The sequence below is a fragment of the Saccopteryx bilineata genome, chromosome 2, assembly GCF_036850765.1.
Source record: "Saccopteryx bilineata isolate mSacBil1 chromosome 2, mSacBil1_pri_phased_curated, whole genome shotgun sequence".
Classification (NCBI taxonomy): domain Eukaryota; kingdom Metazoa; phylum Chordata; class Mammalia; order Chiroptera; family Emballonuridae; genus Saccopteryx; species Saccopteryx bilineata.
The window spans coordinates 17,904,685-17,919,191 of NC_089491.1; the positions used below are offsets into that span (position 1 = coordinate 17,904,685).

Below are 14,507 nucleotides of genomic sequence, written 5' to 3' on the forward strand. Positions count from 1 at the left end.
AACTCTCACTTGAGTGAAGACCCGATTGTTCTTCAAGAACACCAAGCACTCTTCCCTTTTTCTTCATAAGACACATCAGTAGGCCTTGTCCTTCTAAGACATTTCCAGGGACACATCCCTTTACTAGACAGAACGATGAAAGACTATATGATCCCAGTGTGAGGACACTTGGGGTACTTCATGCCATTGCCCTTCTACTTAGCAAGAGGGTTGTAGGTATGATATTATTTTGAATGGAAGTACTGTTGAAATTCAAGTATTTTTTATGCCATGGAAACCTTTGTGCCAACACTTCTATGCTTGGGAGTGCAGTACATGCGCTGCCAAAAGTAGAGCTCTCTGATTGAAGCCGTAGAAACAGGCTCAGAGCAACCCACCTGCCAAGTCCTTTCACGCAAAGGACGACTCTGAGCCCCTCAGCTGGGCCCACTCCCTGCCCTCCCAGCTCTGAGGGCCTGCTGAGCCGCCATGGGCACTTCCAGCTCAGCTGCTGAGGAGGGCACACTCTCAACAGCATCCTCCCTTCATCTTCTTCTGTGTGGCCTCAGAAGAATGTAAGCACTCTGACCCTCTTGCTTAGTTTGATTGCATAATTGGAAGAAGAGAAATGACCTTATCATGCACGGTGCTATGAAAGAGGGCACCAGACAGACCTGAGCTCACATCCTGCCTCTGCCACTCTGTTGTTTGGGGTGAGTCTTGGCCACAGTTGACCCATCTATAAATGGAAGTAATGACCTCTGGCTCAAAGATTTGATGTGAGGCCAGGCACCCAGGTACAAAGCAGGTACTTTCTGAGCTTGGGAATAGGTGTGTCTCCTCCCTCCCTGGGGCACCGAGGCCCGGCATGCAGCTCACCCAGCCCCTTGGGTCTTGTCTTGCAGAGATGTCGGGCACGGCGGCGGACATCTCGCTGGTGCACTGGAGGCAGCAGTGGCTGGAGAACGGCACCTTGTACTTCCACGTCTCCATGAGCAGCTCCGGGCAGCTGGCCCGGGCCACCGCCCCCACACTGCAGGAACCCTCGGAGATTGTAGAGGAGCAGATGCACATTCTCCACATTTCCGTGATGGTGAGTGCGTGGGCGGCCCGGAGGCGGGGTCGGCGAGGCGGAGAGGGGACGGAGGCGGAGGCAGGGGATGGTCAGCCGGTAGCAGGAAAGGACTGGCTGAATGCAGAAAGGTGAGAATGAGACAGAGACAGTCAGATGTGTTCCGTGGTGTAAGCTGGACTGACGCATTCGCATCCATCATCTGTCAGCTGTGACAAACTAATTGTGCTTTGTAGAAGAAAATAAAGGTTCTCCAACTCCTCGGCCTTTTGGCTGACATCTCTGGGAATAGCTGTTTAACATCTGTCATGTACTTGGCCTACTTTGCTGAGGGCTGGGGTTTGGTGCTCCGAGATATAACTGGCCTTTCCGAGAATGGCTGAACAAACAAAATGGGAACAAAATTGGAGCGGGGCTGCCATTTCCCAGGTGTACTCCACGTGCCACGTGCTTTACCCGTTACAATGCCCCTGCTGTACGGTGGCCCTGCAGCCAGGCTGGGCACAGCCAGAGCAGTTGCACACAGAAGCCCCACTTCATCCTTCCGTTATAGTTGGGAGTACGATGAAGTGGGCAGAGAAACTTCTCCAGGGTCACACAGCGAGCAAACAAAGGACGTGCTCTTACAACCCAGGTGTGTGCGGCTACGGAGCCTGAATGATGTCCCCTACACTCTTTCTTTCAATGCGAGAATTGACTGCCTCTCTGCTGCCTACCTGGCACCGTGCTGGGCACCTCTGTGGCCATCCTCTCGTGGCGCTCTCACCGAGAATGCATGCAGGTAGATGTGTCGCCTCCATACTGGAGGTGACGTTATGGGCACAGAGAGGGGAAACGGTCTCCCCCCTCTGCTGGCTCTGTAATCCAAAACTCTCTGAATCCATTGCCTCCTCAATGAAGGCTCCTGGCGCTGAAATCCTGTGAATGGTGATCTAAAATATAAGTGGGCTCATATTAATGGTTTCTCTAAAAAGCTGTGATTAAGGGCTTTGCAAAATGGACGGAGAAAGACACATTCAGTATGCAGAAGGTACAGGGTCGCACCGGCTGGAGAAGAGATCAGATCATGGCTGTAGATGACCCCCCCCCCATGCTTTCCAGTCCTCAGCCTCACTTACGTTGTGTCCTTCTGCCAGGTGTGTGTGGCTAGGAACTGTGTACGAGGAGGGGACGGCTCAGAGGGGAGGCGAGTGGCAGAAGGCCACGCAACCAAGGAAGGCCACCCCCCACCCTTCGTTTCTTCTTCCTGTTTGAGAGTCAGCGCGTGCTTTGGAGAGTCTGCCGTGGGGCAGGTCTTCGCTTTGTCTTTCTTCTCCTGGTTCCTCTTCAATGAGTGCTGTGCATTAGACATTCTGATTAGGGCTGAGTAAGAGCTTGGAAGTTTTCTGTTTTTGGAAAAACACACACAAACCCCAGCTAGACAGCAATGTTAATTTTGGACCTAACGCGTGCTTATCATGTGAAGGAGCAAATCAAGGCCTTTGTGTTATTCATGGAGTGAGTGTGATAGACTTTTCCCATGTATATATTTAGCGAACGAAGCAGCCACATGTCAAGCCAAATGGGTGCCTGCAAGCTCACTGTGGGGTACAGGTTTGGAAGGACCGTCTTGGAGGACCTGCTGAGTTGCTCATGGAGCGTGGGCACCATCTAATGTTGAGAAGGACTGAGGGGACGTGACTGCTCTTCTTTTGACATTTGAGAGAAAGACTCAGTCTGGACTAATACGCATTAAGCATTTGATGTGTTCGGGTACAGCGATTTCTTATGTGCATTCTCTCTCGCCCTAGCCCAGTAACCTAGATAGGACTGGTTCAATTATAAATAATCACGAGCGGGCTCTCTTCCGTCTCCAGGCCCCCAGTGAGCCCCACTGAGCCACACCGCCTCTGCAGGGCCTGACGGTGCTCCTCACCTTCCCCTCTGCTCAGGGAGATCAGCGTGGGAAGCAGAGCATACCGGGACCCAGATGTCCCTGAAGTCCTCCGTAATGACGGATGTGGCTGGCAGAGCGGGTCACGTGGAGTTTGACACACTGCAGACCCTGCTTGCCCATGCGCTGACATGGCCCAGTTGGGGCTGCCACCTTGCAGTCCCCCCCGTCTTTCCCCTTGGGAGCTCCTTCAGGTCTCTGCCATCTGGGCCTTCCCTGCCCTTATCTTACCTCAGGTGACAGAGTCATGCCCAGGAAACTGGAACTCCAAGGCATCCACGGATGAGAGCCCAGCCTCTCTCTGGTGGGACACACCTCAGAGGACTTGATCTAAAGTTAGAGGGACATGGAGGTTGTAAGTATAGGTTCCAGAGCCCACGGGCCTGGGTGTAAAGTCTGCCACTGGACGCTTTGGGTCATCTGGGCCCCGTAGTACCTCGTCTTTATCATCTCTAAATGAGGGTTTTACTAACACTGTGTAAGTACACCAGTTTGGTGCATAAGGTACACCGTTAGGTTCTTTATTAAAGGCACGTATCATTGACTCATGCTGACATGTCATATCCTTTCATTTTATCGATGGATAAACTGAGGTCCAAATGTGGGTTAGAACGTGTCCAGAATCTCCCACGGTCAGCGTGGGTTGGCCCGGAGAATAGGCCTGTCTATGACTCGGGCTCTGCCCTCACTGTGCTGGCCACAGCCAGTGCGGCGAGAATAAAAAGGGTGTTTGCTCCTCTCATTCCCCCCCCCCCCCCGCCCCAAACATCTATACAGAATGGCCTCAGCTGGGCTGTGTCTTCCCATGTCACAGACGGAAACGCTGAGACTCGGTGAGTTGAACTGACTTGACGAAGGCTTCATGGCTCATAACTGGGCAGTTGGAGAAGGAGGCTTTTCCCAAGATTCTGAACCCGGGTCACATAGCTACTCAGGACACCATGACTCTCGCTCTGTCATATTTCACATTGTTTTCCCCTTTGGTAAAGATCTGAGATCATTTGTCAGAAGACTCAAACCATTCAGTCGAATCTCAAAGAAATCTAGAGGTCAGGGTCAACGTTCTCCATCCCCTTTCCTCAGCACAAACATCTCCGGCCACCCATGCAGGGACGCCAGCTCTGGCTCCGTCACCGGAACCTGCCATGACCCGTGCCTTCTGGTGTGGACCCAGCATATTCTTTTGGGCTTGTAAAGACCTTAATTGCCCTGGCCGGATAGCTCTGTTGGTTAGAGCATCGTCCTGAACCACAAAGGTTGCCGGGTAGATCCTCGGTCAGGGCACATGCAGGAACAAATTGATGTTCCTATCTCTCTCTCTGTTTCCCTCTATTGCTAAAATCAACAATTTAAAAAAAAAAATTAGGAAAAATAAAAGACCTCAGTTGAGCATCTACTTTGTCCCAGAAAGTTCTGTCATCTATTTGTAATACCCAAAGGGTCATCATGCAAGGAGGAGATAGTCAGTGGACCCTAGGTGAGAAGGTGACAAATTATTATTAATACACAAAGGGTCATCATGCAAGGAGGAGGTAGTCAGTGGACCCTAGGTGAGAAGGAGAGAGTGGAAGTCACGTCCAGCTACTCTGAGCAGTCAGATGCCCTCTGAGCAGCCTCAGCCACGCAGGCAGCATGATGCAGAGAAGAGAGCAGAGCTTTGGCATTGACAATCTCCTCCGACCTCTTGTCTTCGATGCTTTTACCCTAAGGGAGTCCCTGCACCTCTTTGAGCCTCCATTTCCTTATTGGTAAAACAGAACTGCTCCTACTAATCCCACAGGGTTATTGAGAAGACTGGAAGAAATCTATAAATAGGGTCTGATATCCAGCCTGGCACACCGTGGGCACCATTCACAGTGGCTATTAGCATTACCGTTGCAGCAACGACTATAATCTAGGAGTAAGAAGGCATTGGCTTTAGTTTTATATTCGCTGCTATTTTGCTATTGATCTAGAGACAAAATCGTAATACCTGACATTTATTCTTTACTCTATGCTCAGTAGTGTTCCAAATTTTCTTTTACACATATTATTACATGTAATCCTCACAACAAGTCTTAAGGTGGATTTTATTATTCTACTTATGTCATAGATGAGGAACCTGAAATGTTAATAAAATCCATATCTACTGGTGTGACTTGGTTATACAAAGGTCAGTGGATGAAACAAACATTTCACTCTGGGTAGGCTAAATCTAGAACCTCCACCTTCAGTGTGTATTCTGGGCCCTGACTTCTTTCTGTACATTAGTTGTTGGCTTAAATTATAAAATAGTATGGAAAGTAGTATGGGTTAGTTCTTACAAAGACTTCCTCCTCACATGGAATTCTTGTTCTATTAAGGGAGTTTAAGACTTGGAAGACAACCCCAAGGTCGAACGTTGTCTCCATTGCTAGTTTTATGACCTTGACCAAATCATCCTCATCCTCTGTAACACTGGTGTAAGAGTCCTCAATTCTTAGAGTTTTTCTAAGTACCACATGAAGTTACACCTTGCACAGTCTAGGCGTGGCCCGTGCAGTATTCCACTGAATTGTTCTAATACCTCTGTAAGGTAAGCACTATTCATGGGGGGCCTGGGAGTTGTGAGCTTCTGTGCTGGCTCAAATTCGCATCACTGGTGATTTCTGAACCAGGGATTCCGACTCCTGTTGGTCCAAAATGAAAGTCTGCTCTTGTGCAAAATTCTGCACAGTGCAGTGCCTGGCTTTCAATCAGTACTCAAAAAGTGGTAACTCTACGGAAATGTTAGCTGTATGATGACACCAGGGACACAATATTTTAAGAAAGGAGATGAAAGGAAATATTTGATGTGTGAGAAGAGAAGACCTTTGAAGACAAGTTTTTTTTCAAAGGGGTCATCCTACAGAAAATTAAGCAGAGTTATACTGAGGAGCCCCAATTTGGGGGGTGGGGTGAGGCTAAAGGGACCCGCATTCCTGTTCATGGCAGGACAATGAACAAAGCTTTCAAAGTGTTTGAGCTATACAGCAGTGGTGTGGACTGAGTCAGGGAGTAATGAGTTCCCTGTTTCTGTGGGTGTGTAAGCCAAGACTAGAAGCCCTATTCATCAGGATTTTGAGAGGAATAATAGTTAAATTAGATGATTATTAGAGTTACTTCCAACTTAGAAGATCTATGATTCCATGACATAATAATATATAGGAAAATACTTTGAGGATTATAAATGTCACATAAATCTAAGAAATTATTATTACCATTCTTAATCAATAGCTTTGGTTAAAGGATCTGTGTGGTATGGGTATAATACATTTTAAAGTGTTTTGTGTATGTGTGTGTGTGTGTGAGAAAAATGTTAGATCACTTCCAAAACCATTGCATGTATTTATTCACAGCATATCACGTATTCCTTAGTTTATTGATTTAATCACTCAATCATGCAGTGGTTTTCTTGCCTATGATATGTAACAATGAAAATTCTATCTGCTAAAAAGAATGGGAAGAAAGCATTAAAAAAATCAACCACAAGCTCAGAAAAAGCCGACTCTGTGGGCTTTGAACAGTTTTCTATTCTACTAGTTTTAGACGATCTATGAGACTTGATAGATATTTTGTTTAGTTTTAAGGATTACATGTCAATATTTTGTTTAGTTTTGAGGATTACATTTCAAAAGGAACAATAAATAACTAGAAAATTTTTGAGAAAATTATTAAGACAGTGAAGAGCCTTAAAATATAATGTTAACAGCATTGTTATATATTTCGTGTTATAGAACTTAACACGAATTTAACTCATTTAATTGTTACAACAATCCCAAGTCAACACATCGTAGTTACTCCTGTTCCCCTTTTATTGAATAGGAAACATAGGCACAGGGAATGTCAGTATCCCATACTTACACTCTTCCTCTGTGGCTGACCTACTGGCCGTGTGACTCGGGCAAGCTTCCCCCCTCTGCCCCGGTCTGTGATGGAGTGAGGGTGAAGTGTGTGTGTGAAGGGCTGCGATGAGGGTGACCTACGATGATACACACAGGCACACATGCCAGTGCCTGACCCATATTTAGGTCTTCCATACATGTTAGCACTCTACTATTTACAAGTCTGTATCAGTTTAGGGCTGCCAGCAGAGTCCCATAAAGTAAGTGACTAAAAACAACAACATTATATTGTCTCACAGTTCTGGAGGTTGGACGTCTGAGATCAGATGTCAGCAGAGCCATCCTCCCTCTGACGGAGTGAGGGGAGGAAGGTCTGTACCAGGCCTCTCTGCTGGCATCTGGTCAGCCCCTGGCTGGTGTCAGCGTCACTCCCGTCTTCACATGCTGTTCTTCTTGTGCGCGTGTCTCCCTCTCTGTCTAGGTCTCCCCTTCTTTGTAAGGACACCGACTCTACTGGGTTGGGGCCTACCCTAATGCCCTCTGTATAACTGGATAACCTCCATAAAGATCCAGTCTCCATAAATGGCTACGTTTGGAATTACTGGGGATTAGGAGTCCAGCATATCTTTTTTGGGGGGGAGGGGGCTCCATATAAAGGGTGGCCATCGGTGGCATTGCTGTGTTATTTATAAGTTATATTGTTGAAGGATGGCCTGGACAACCAGGTGGGAGAAACCACGCTCCACCAACCACAGGCGCAGACGCCTTTCAGAGAGAAGGCGGAGTGGGGGGGGGGGCGTCCTGATGAGGAGGGACGGATTTAAAGGGGGAAGAAGGTAGCTGTGAAAATGCCATGTAGTACACAGTGTACCCAACACTATGCCTGGGACCCAGGTGTCCCAGCCCTGCAACTTAGGTGACCTTACGCAAGTCACGTTCCCTTCTTAGCCCGAGGATCCCTTTTTATACATTGAGATTGTCAAGCTTATCTCAGTTGTCAAGACATTATGAAGTTTGACATTACAGTTATCCCGAGTACATTTTTATGTAAGTGGGTCATAACTCATGAATCCTATTTACTTTTTATTTTACACAGAAAATGGAAGCTTTAAAATCATATATATGTATGTATACATATGTGTATATATACATGTGTGTGTGTATATATATATGATATATATATATTTAAATTTAAAAACATGAATCTTATAGCTTGGCCTTGACTTGTCTCAACAAGGGTTCACTAAAAGCTCGCAGGGTCTCTACCTAGGCTGATGGGGATTAGGAGAAAAGCCATGGCTTCTGTCTGGAGGAAACCTGCTTATATGCCACGACACTTAGGTTTGAAATGTAGGGCAGTAGGATGAGCGTGACGTTTCGTGTCAGGAGGCCTGGGGTCACACTCAGACTCTACTTCACCCCAGTGGTACAGATTTGGACAGGTCTTCACCTCTCTTGAGCTTCACATTTGGTCATTTGCAAGATGGGAATAAAATTAAAGCCATAACATTGAACTGAGATCATGCACTGAAAGCATCTGGCTAGCTTTCCCCAAACCAGTGAAACCGTAGAATAGAATGCGGTTGGGACATTGGAGCCCAAAGCACGTTGGCTGTTGCAAAATCCAACTGTTGTAGATGAGGCAGCTCTCGCCTGTTTATTCTGCAAACAAACCTGAGGGCCTTGGGCACTGACCCAGCGGTACTTTATTACTCGTGCAGGTTACATGCCCGTGATTGCCGTCATTGTGGCTCTGCTTTACATGGCTTCTCATTCTGGAACTTTGGATGAAGGGGAGCCCCAGTTGGAGACATTTGGTTTTCATGGCCGAGGGAGTGAGCCAACGTGCTGGCAGATGTCCAGGATGCCTCTTACAGCCAATGCTCAGACGTGGGTCCTCTCAAGTTCTCTGGGCCAAAGTACATCCCGTGGTGGAGCCCAAAGCCAATGGCAGGCCCACGTAATCCTTTAGAGAGAACGGGTGTGCCCACAGTATTGCTGCAGACAGCAATAGACTATACCCCACCTTGATTTTACAGAGAGAGAAACTGAGACCGAAGCGTGGGTGTTGTCCATCAGGCCCAGGTGGAAAAGGTTACAAAGACATCTGGACACTGCAAGAGGCCACTCAGGAAGGGGGCCTGGCCGTGATGGAATGCAGGGTAGGAGTGTCATAAGGAAAGACAAATAAAATCATACGTGAATCAGAGGGAGGCAGACAGGAACACAGACAGGAAAAATAGGCATTCATCAGTGTGTAATAGGGAGCTATTCTATACGAGGCATATAGAAGCTATCGGAGAGAGACAAAGGGAAATGGAGATAAAGGGAGCGAAGGACGTGAGAAAGATATACAAAAGCAAAGAGAAATTTGGAGGAACAGGCAGAAAGGTACTGTATTTCCTCATGTATAAGTCGCTCCCATGTATAAGATGCACCTTAATTTGGGGGCCCAAAATTTGAAAAATTAATGTATTACATAAAGTTATTGAACTCAACTTTTATTCATCATAAAATTCATACAACTCATCACAGTCAAAACTCCCACCCATTAGCTTGTCCTCTTCTGTGTCTGATGAAGAACCACTGTCTTCATTTATTGCCTCGTCCTCAGTTCCATCTACGGCATTTGAAATGCCACAACCACTATATAAGACACACCCAGTTTTTAAGACCCCAAATTAAAAAAAAAAAAAAAAGGTGCATCTTATACGTGGGGAAACACGGTAAACAGGGAAAGAGAAACAGAAAGCAAAAATGAGGGGGCCAAGGAAGAGTGGTGGAGGGGACCAGGGGGTGGATGGGAGCGGCACTGGGGTGAGCTGGAGGCTGTGGGGGAAGTGGGGGCAGAGGGCAGCGTCTAGAGGGACTGGGCAGGTCTGCAGTGGGTCAGCAAGCCCAGTGGATCCAGGAAGAGGCAGCAGAGGGGACAGTGGGTGGGGCTGCAGTGCCCAGCCCTGCAGAAGGGAAGGGGGGGGGAGCGAGAGCCAGACACTTCAGGGAAACAGTGCTGAGGGGCAGACCGCTGGGCAGAAGTGTCCAGGTGACTGTCCCCTCAGGGACCACTCTCCACCTCCTCCAATCCAGCCTCTTATTTCATGGTATTGTTTTCCAAGAACCTGGGGTTTTTGTATATTATTCTGACAATCTTCCCCTTCGTCAATTAATTAACGCTTTGGGTGGGTGTGCCTGTGTGGTTCAGTATCAGGAGCCCTGAGTCTGTCTGCCCACAGTACACATGGGAGGTGAGCTTAGTTTTGGACAAGATGCTTCCACCCCTCCCTTTGATTAAAGCTCGTTGTGGCTTCTCCCTGATCCTCAGCAGGTGGCTAGGTTTCACGGAAATAAGCGGGTTTGGAGACAGACACGGGTTCAAATCATGACTCGTACCTAATTGTTGTTTGTCCTTAGGCAGATTCCTAAACTTCTCTGATTCTCCTTTTCTTCTGAATGTTCAGTGTGGCTCTGGCTCCCTCATTCATGGGGCTGAGATGGGACATAAATGATGAAAGGCACATGAAGTATTTTTCAACAGCACTAGAAGAGGGGCCTCCTTTTTTTTCATTTCTTTTAAATTCTTCCTTTCTAACTCCACCCTCTTGGTGGGCATTCTCAAACATCCTTTGAGCTAATTTAAATAAGAGTTATTAAGAATATTGACTAAGTGACCAGGCAGTGGTGCAGTGGATAGAGCATCAGACTGGGATGCGGAGGACCCAGGTTCAAAACCCGGAGGTCGCCAGCTTAAGCGCGGGCTCATCTGGTTCGAGCAAGGCTCACCAGCTTTGACCCAAGGTTGCTGGCTTGAGTAAGGGGTCACTCGGTCTGCTGTAGCCCCCGGTCAAGACACATATGAGAAAGCAATCAATGAACAACTAAGGTGCTGCAACAAAGAATTGATGCTTCTCATCTCCTTTCCTGTCTGTCTGTCCTTATTTGTTTCTCTCTCTGTCCTTATTTGTCCCTCTCTCTGTCTCTCTGCCTCTGTCACACAAAAAAGAATATCAACTAAAACACTGATGTGAATAATCAACTAACTAAATAAATGAAATAGAAGAGATAGTTCTTCCTCACAGTAGAATCCCAATTAATACATTAAAAGGAAAAAGGGAACTGGAAAATCACCACTAGATAGTCATCACTGTAATAATTACCACCGACAAGAGCCACCGATGTATATTAAAATTAATGGGTAAAACTTTGAGAAGAAGCGGGATGTTTGCAGAGTTTCAAAGTATCGCTCCCTGGTTATTTATTAATTACAAAAGGAAAATGGAGACTTCACCGCGGAGAAATTGGGTGGCTACCCTTGCACTAGATTCCTAGAGCTACCTTACCAAATTACCATAAACCAGGGAGCTTAAAACAACAGATATTTGTTCCCTCACAGATCTGGACACCAAGAATCCCAAAGGGAGATGCCAGCAGGATTGCGTGCCTTCTGAGGGATCTTGGGGACAGTCTACTCCTTGCCTCTTCAAGTGTGTGGCCCCTCCTGGTGTTCCTTGGTGCGTGGTTTCACAACTCCAGTTTCTGGCTTTGTCTTCATGCCACTGTCTCCTCTGTGTGTCTCGGAATGACGTGTCATCAGATTTAGGACCCACTTGAATACTTCAGGATGATCTCCTCCTCAAAAGATCCTAACTTAATTACATCTGCAAAGGCCCCCTTTCCCCACGTAAACTCACTCTTACCAGTACCAGGGATTAGGACAGGGTTCTCAACCTGTGGGTCGCAACCCCGGCGGGAGTCCAACGACCAAAACACGGGGGTCGCCTAAAGCCATCGGAAAATACATATTTATTATACAATACATTTTTAAATAAAATATGTATTTCTGATGGCTTTAGGCGACCCCCGTATTTTGGTCTTTCGACCCCCACCGGGGTCGCGACCCACAGGTTGAGAACCGCTGGATTAGGATGAGGCTGTTACTTTTTGGGGTTCGCCATTCAGTCTGCTCCATTACTCACATCAAGTGATCAAGGTTAACATCACCAGAAATCAGACACAAGGGCACCATGAATCTTCTGATAGGATACGCGGAGAAAGGCACAATGACATTTCTGTGGTATTCTTGACAAAATTGTGTAACCTCATCCTAATCATGGGAAAACATCAGGCAAACCCACAGGGTGGACATTCTACAAAACAACTGACTGGCACACTTCAAAAATGTCAGGATCATTAAAGACAGGAAAGTCTGAGGGAGTGTCACTGATATGAGAAGGTTAGGGAGAAATGGTAGCTTAATATCACGTGGGATCTTAGGTTAGTTCCTGGACCAGGAAGAGGACATCAGTGGAAGACCTGTTAAAGTCTTTCTTTTTTTTTTTTCTTTTTTCTTTTTTTTTTTTTTTTTTGGTGTCAAAGACAGAGAGAAATGGAGAGAGACAGATAGGGACAGACAGACAGGAAGAGAGAGATGAGAAGCATCAACTCTTTGTTGCGGCACCTTAGTTGTTCATTGATTGCTTTCTCATATTTACCTTGACCCGGGGGGCTACAGCAGACCAAGTGACCCCTTGCTCAAGCCAGCGACCTTGAATCAGGTTCATTCAAGCTGGTGAGCTGTGCTCAAACCAGATGAGCCTGTGCTTAAGCCGGCGACCCCAGGGTTTTGAACCTGAGTTCTCTGCGTCCCAGTCTGACACTCTACTCACTGTGCCACCGCCTGGTCAGGCAAGACCTGTTTAATTCTAATAAGGTCTGCAGGATTGTTCATGGTATCTCATCATTGTTATTTTCCTGGTCTTGCTTTTACTATTTTGTTATGTGAGACATTAACTTTAGGGGAGGCTGAGTGAAGGGTATACAGGAGCTCTCTGTACCAACTTGGCAACTTTTTGTGAATGGAATTATTTCAAAATAAAAGTGGTGAAGACAAAGGAAGAGTATGGCCTGTGGAGCAGGATGGTGTGGATCGCCACCCTGGCTCTGCCTTCCGCCTGCAGTGTTCCATTGGTGACACTGCTGTTCTGTGTTCCCTTTCTCCCACTGTGAAAGGGGGATAATAACAGTTTCTACCTCCTGGAACTAAAACCAGTTCACAGCTTGCTCCACCACTACCTCACAGATATTGTATCATCTAGTTCAGTGACAATGTTGCTGTTTACTCTGTCTCTGTTCACAAGTGATAAAACCAACACCTGAAAAGTGAAGATGGCTTTCTTCTAAGATCACACTGCAAGGGCCTGAGCCCAGAATTAAGCTTAAGTTTCTGCTTCCCAGTGGTCCCTCACTCTGTAGCACCTCTTTTTCTTACAGGGGCAAGGAATTGTATGGACATTTTAGGGGCTAAGCTTCATAATCTCTTTTTATATAGAGAGAGAGATAAAGAGAGGGTGAAAGGCACAGAAAGGAAGAGAGAGAGATGAGAAGCATCAACTCATAGTTGCAATACTTCAGTTGTTCATTGATCACTTCAGTTGTTCACTTTCTCATATGTGCCTTAGCCAGAGGGGCTTTTGCCTTGCTCAAGCCTGTGACCTTGGGCTCGAGTCAGTGACTTGGGGTCAGATCTATGATCCCATGCTCAAGGCAGCGACCCCGCACGCAAGCCGGGTGAGCCAAAACTCAACTTGGTGACCTCGTAGTTTTTGAACCTGGGTCCTCAGCATCCCAGGTTGACGCTCTGTCCACTGCATCACTGCCTGGTCAGGCGCTCCATAAGTATTTAATTACCTGACTCTATTGGTTGTGAAGGCAGGCCTGATCTCGAACTGTGGAAGACTGCAGGTTCCACCTGACCACAAACACCAGAGTGAGTAAAGTGGGGCTTTCTGACTGAATGCTCAAAAAAAAAAAAAAAGTTATTTTAACACTCATGGAATCCAACTCCTTAATTTCTTTATTTTAGAGTAAAAGCCAATAGAGCTTGTGGGTCTCAGAGTGACTCGGCCGTGTGGCAGGTCCAATGACAAGAGCTGGCCTTCCTGTCTAGGTCTCATGATGGTGCGTGTGTGTTTCTTTCTAAACTTTGCGCAGCTGCGGCCCACACTTGGTAGCCGGCCTCGTGCTCCGTGCTGCGGGAGCCCTAAGCACTCGGGCTCAGCACAAGGACACGTCCCTATGTCAGTAGTATGTCACCACAGTCATCCTGTCTGCAAATCCACCAATATCCTCGAATCGTTACCCAATTCAAACTTCTGCTGCAGACGATCCCCAGCCCAAGAGTGTCTTTAAATACCAAAATAATACTTGCTTTTCCTTCCCTTTCCTCTCTGTTTTTTCCCCAGTCGCTCCCTGATGAGATATAACATTAATGACAGCAGTTAACGGAAAATTTTGTCTCCATTACTGCCTGCCACCTTCCCCATCTTGGCTTCTGCCTCCACAATTTCTCTCCCGAATGAAGGGCGGGGTGGGGGGATATTTTGCAGACGTGCTGGTCTGTGTACTTTCCTCTTCCCTGCCCATCTCATCTCCTTTGTGCTGAATTTTAAGTCGGGCAGAATCGATGTTTTCACTGGGGGCGTGCGTGAGTGTGAATGTGCGTGCGTGGTTTGTCTAGGCCTGCTCCGTGCTCTAACTGTCATTTTGAGCTAATTGTGTTGTTTCCTCTCGTGTGGAAGGAAATCTTATCTGTTTTGGATTAAAATTCAATGAAGGTCATAGCGTCTGGAAAACTTACCAGACTGCTGCAATTAATGTTCATCTGGCTTTGATAAATTGGAACGTT

The 14,507-nt window shown here is 46.9% G+C and overlaps 1 protein-coding gene across 5 annotated transcripts in view; it reads left to right on the plus strand.

Moving 5' to 3' along the window:
* The window catches only part of ASTN2 (astrotactin 2), an 886,721-nt gene that overhangs the window by 125,604 nt on the left and 746,610 nt on the right, over positions 1–14,507 (plus strand). For all 5 annotated transcript variants that reach the window (XM_066256387.1, XM_066256389.1, XM_066256388.1 and 2 more), the window contains exon 2: positions 885–1,072. In XM_066256387.1, the coding sequence (XP_066112484.1) occupies positions 885–1,072 (188 nt within the window). The remainder of the gene's footprint in view (positions 1–884; positions 1,073–14,507) is intronic.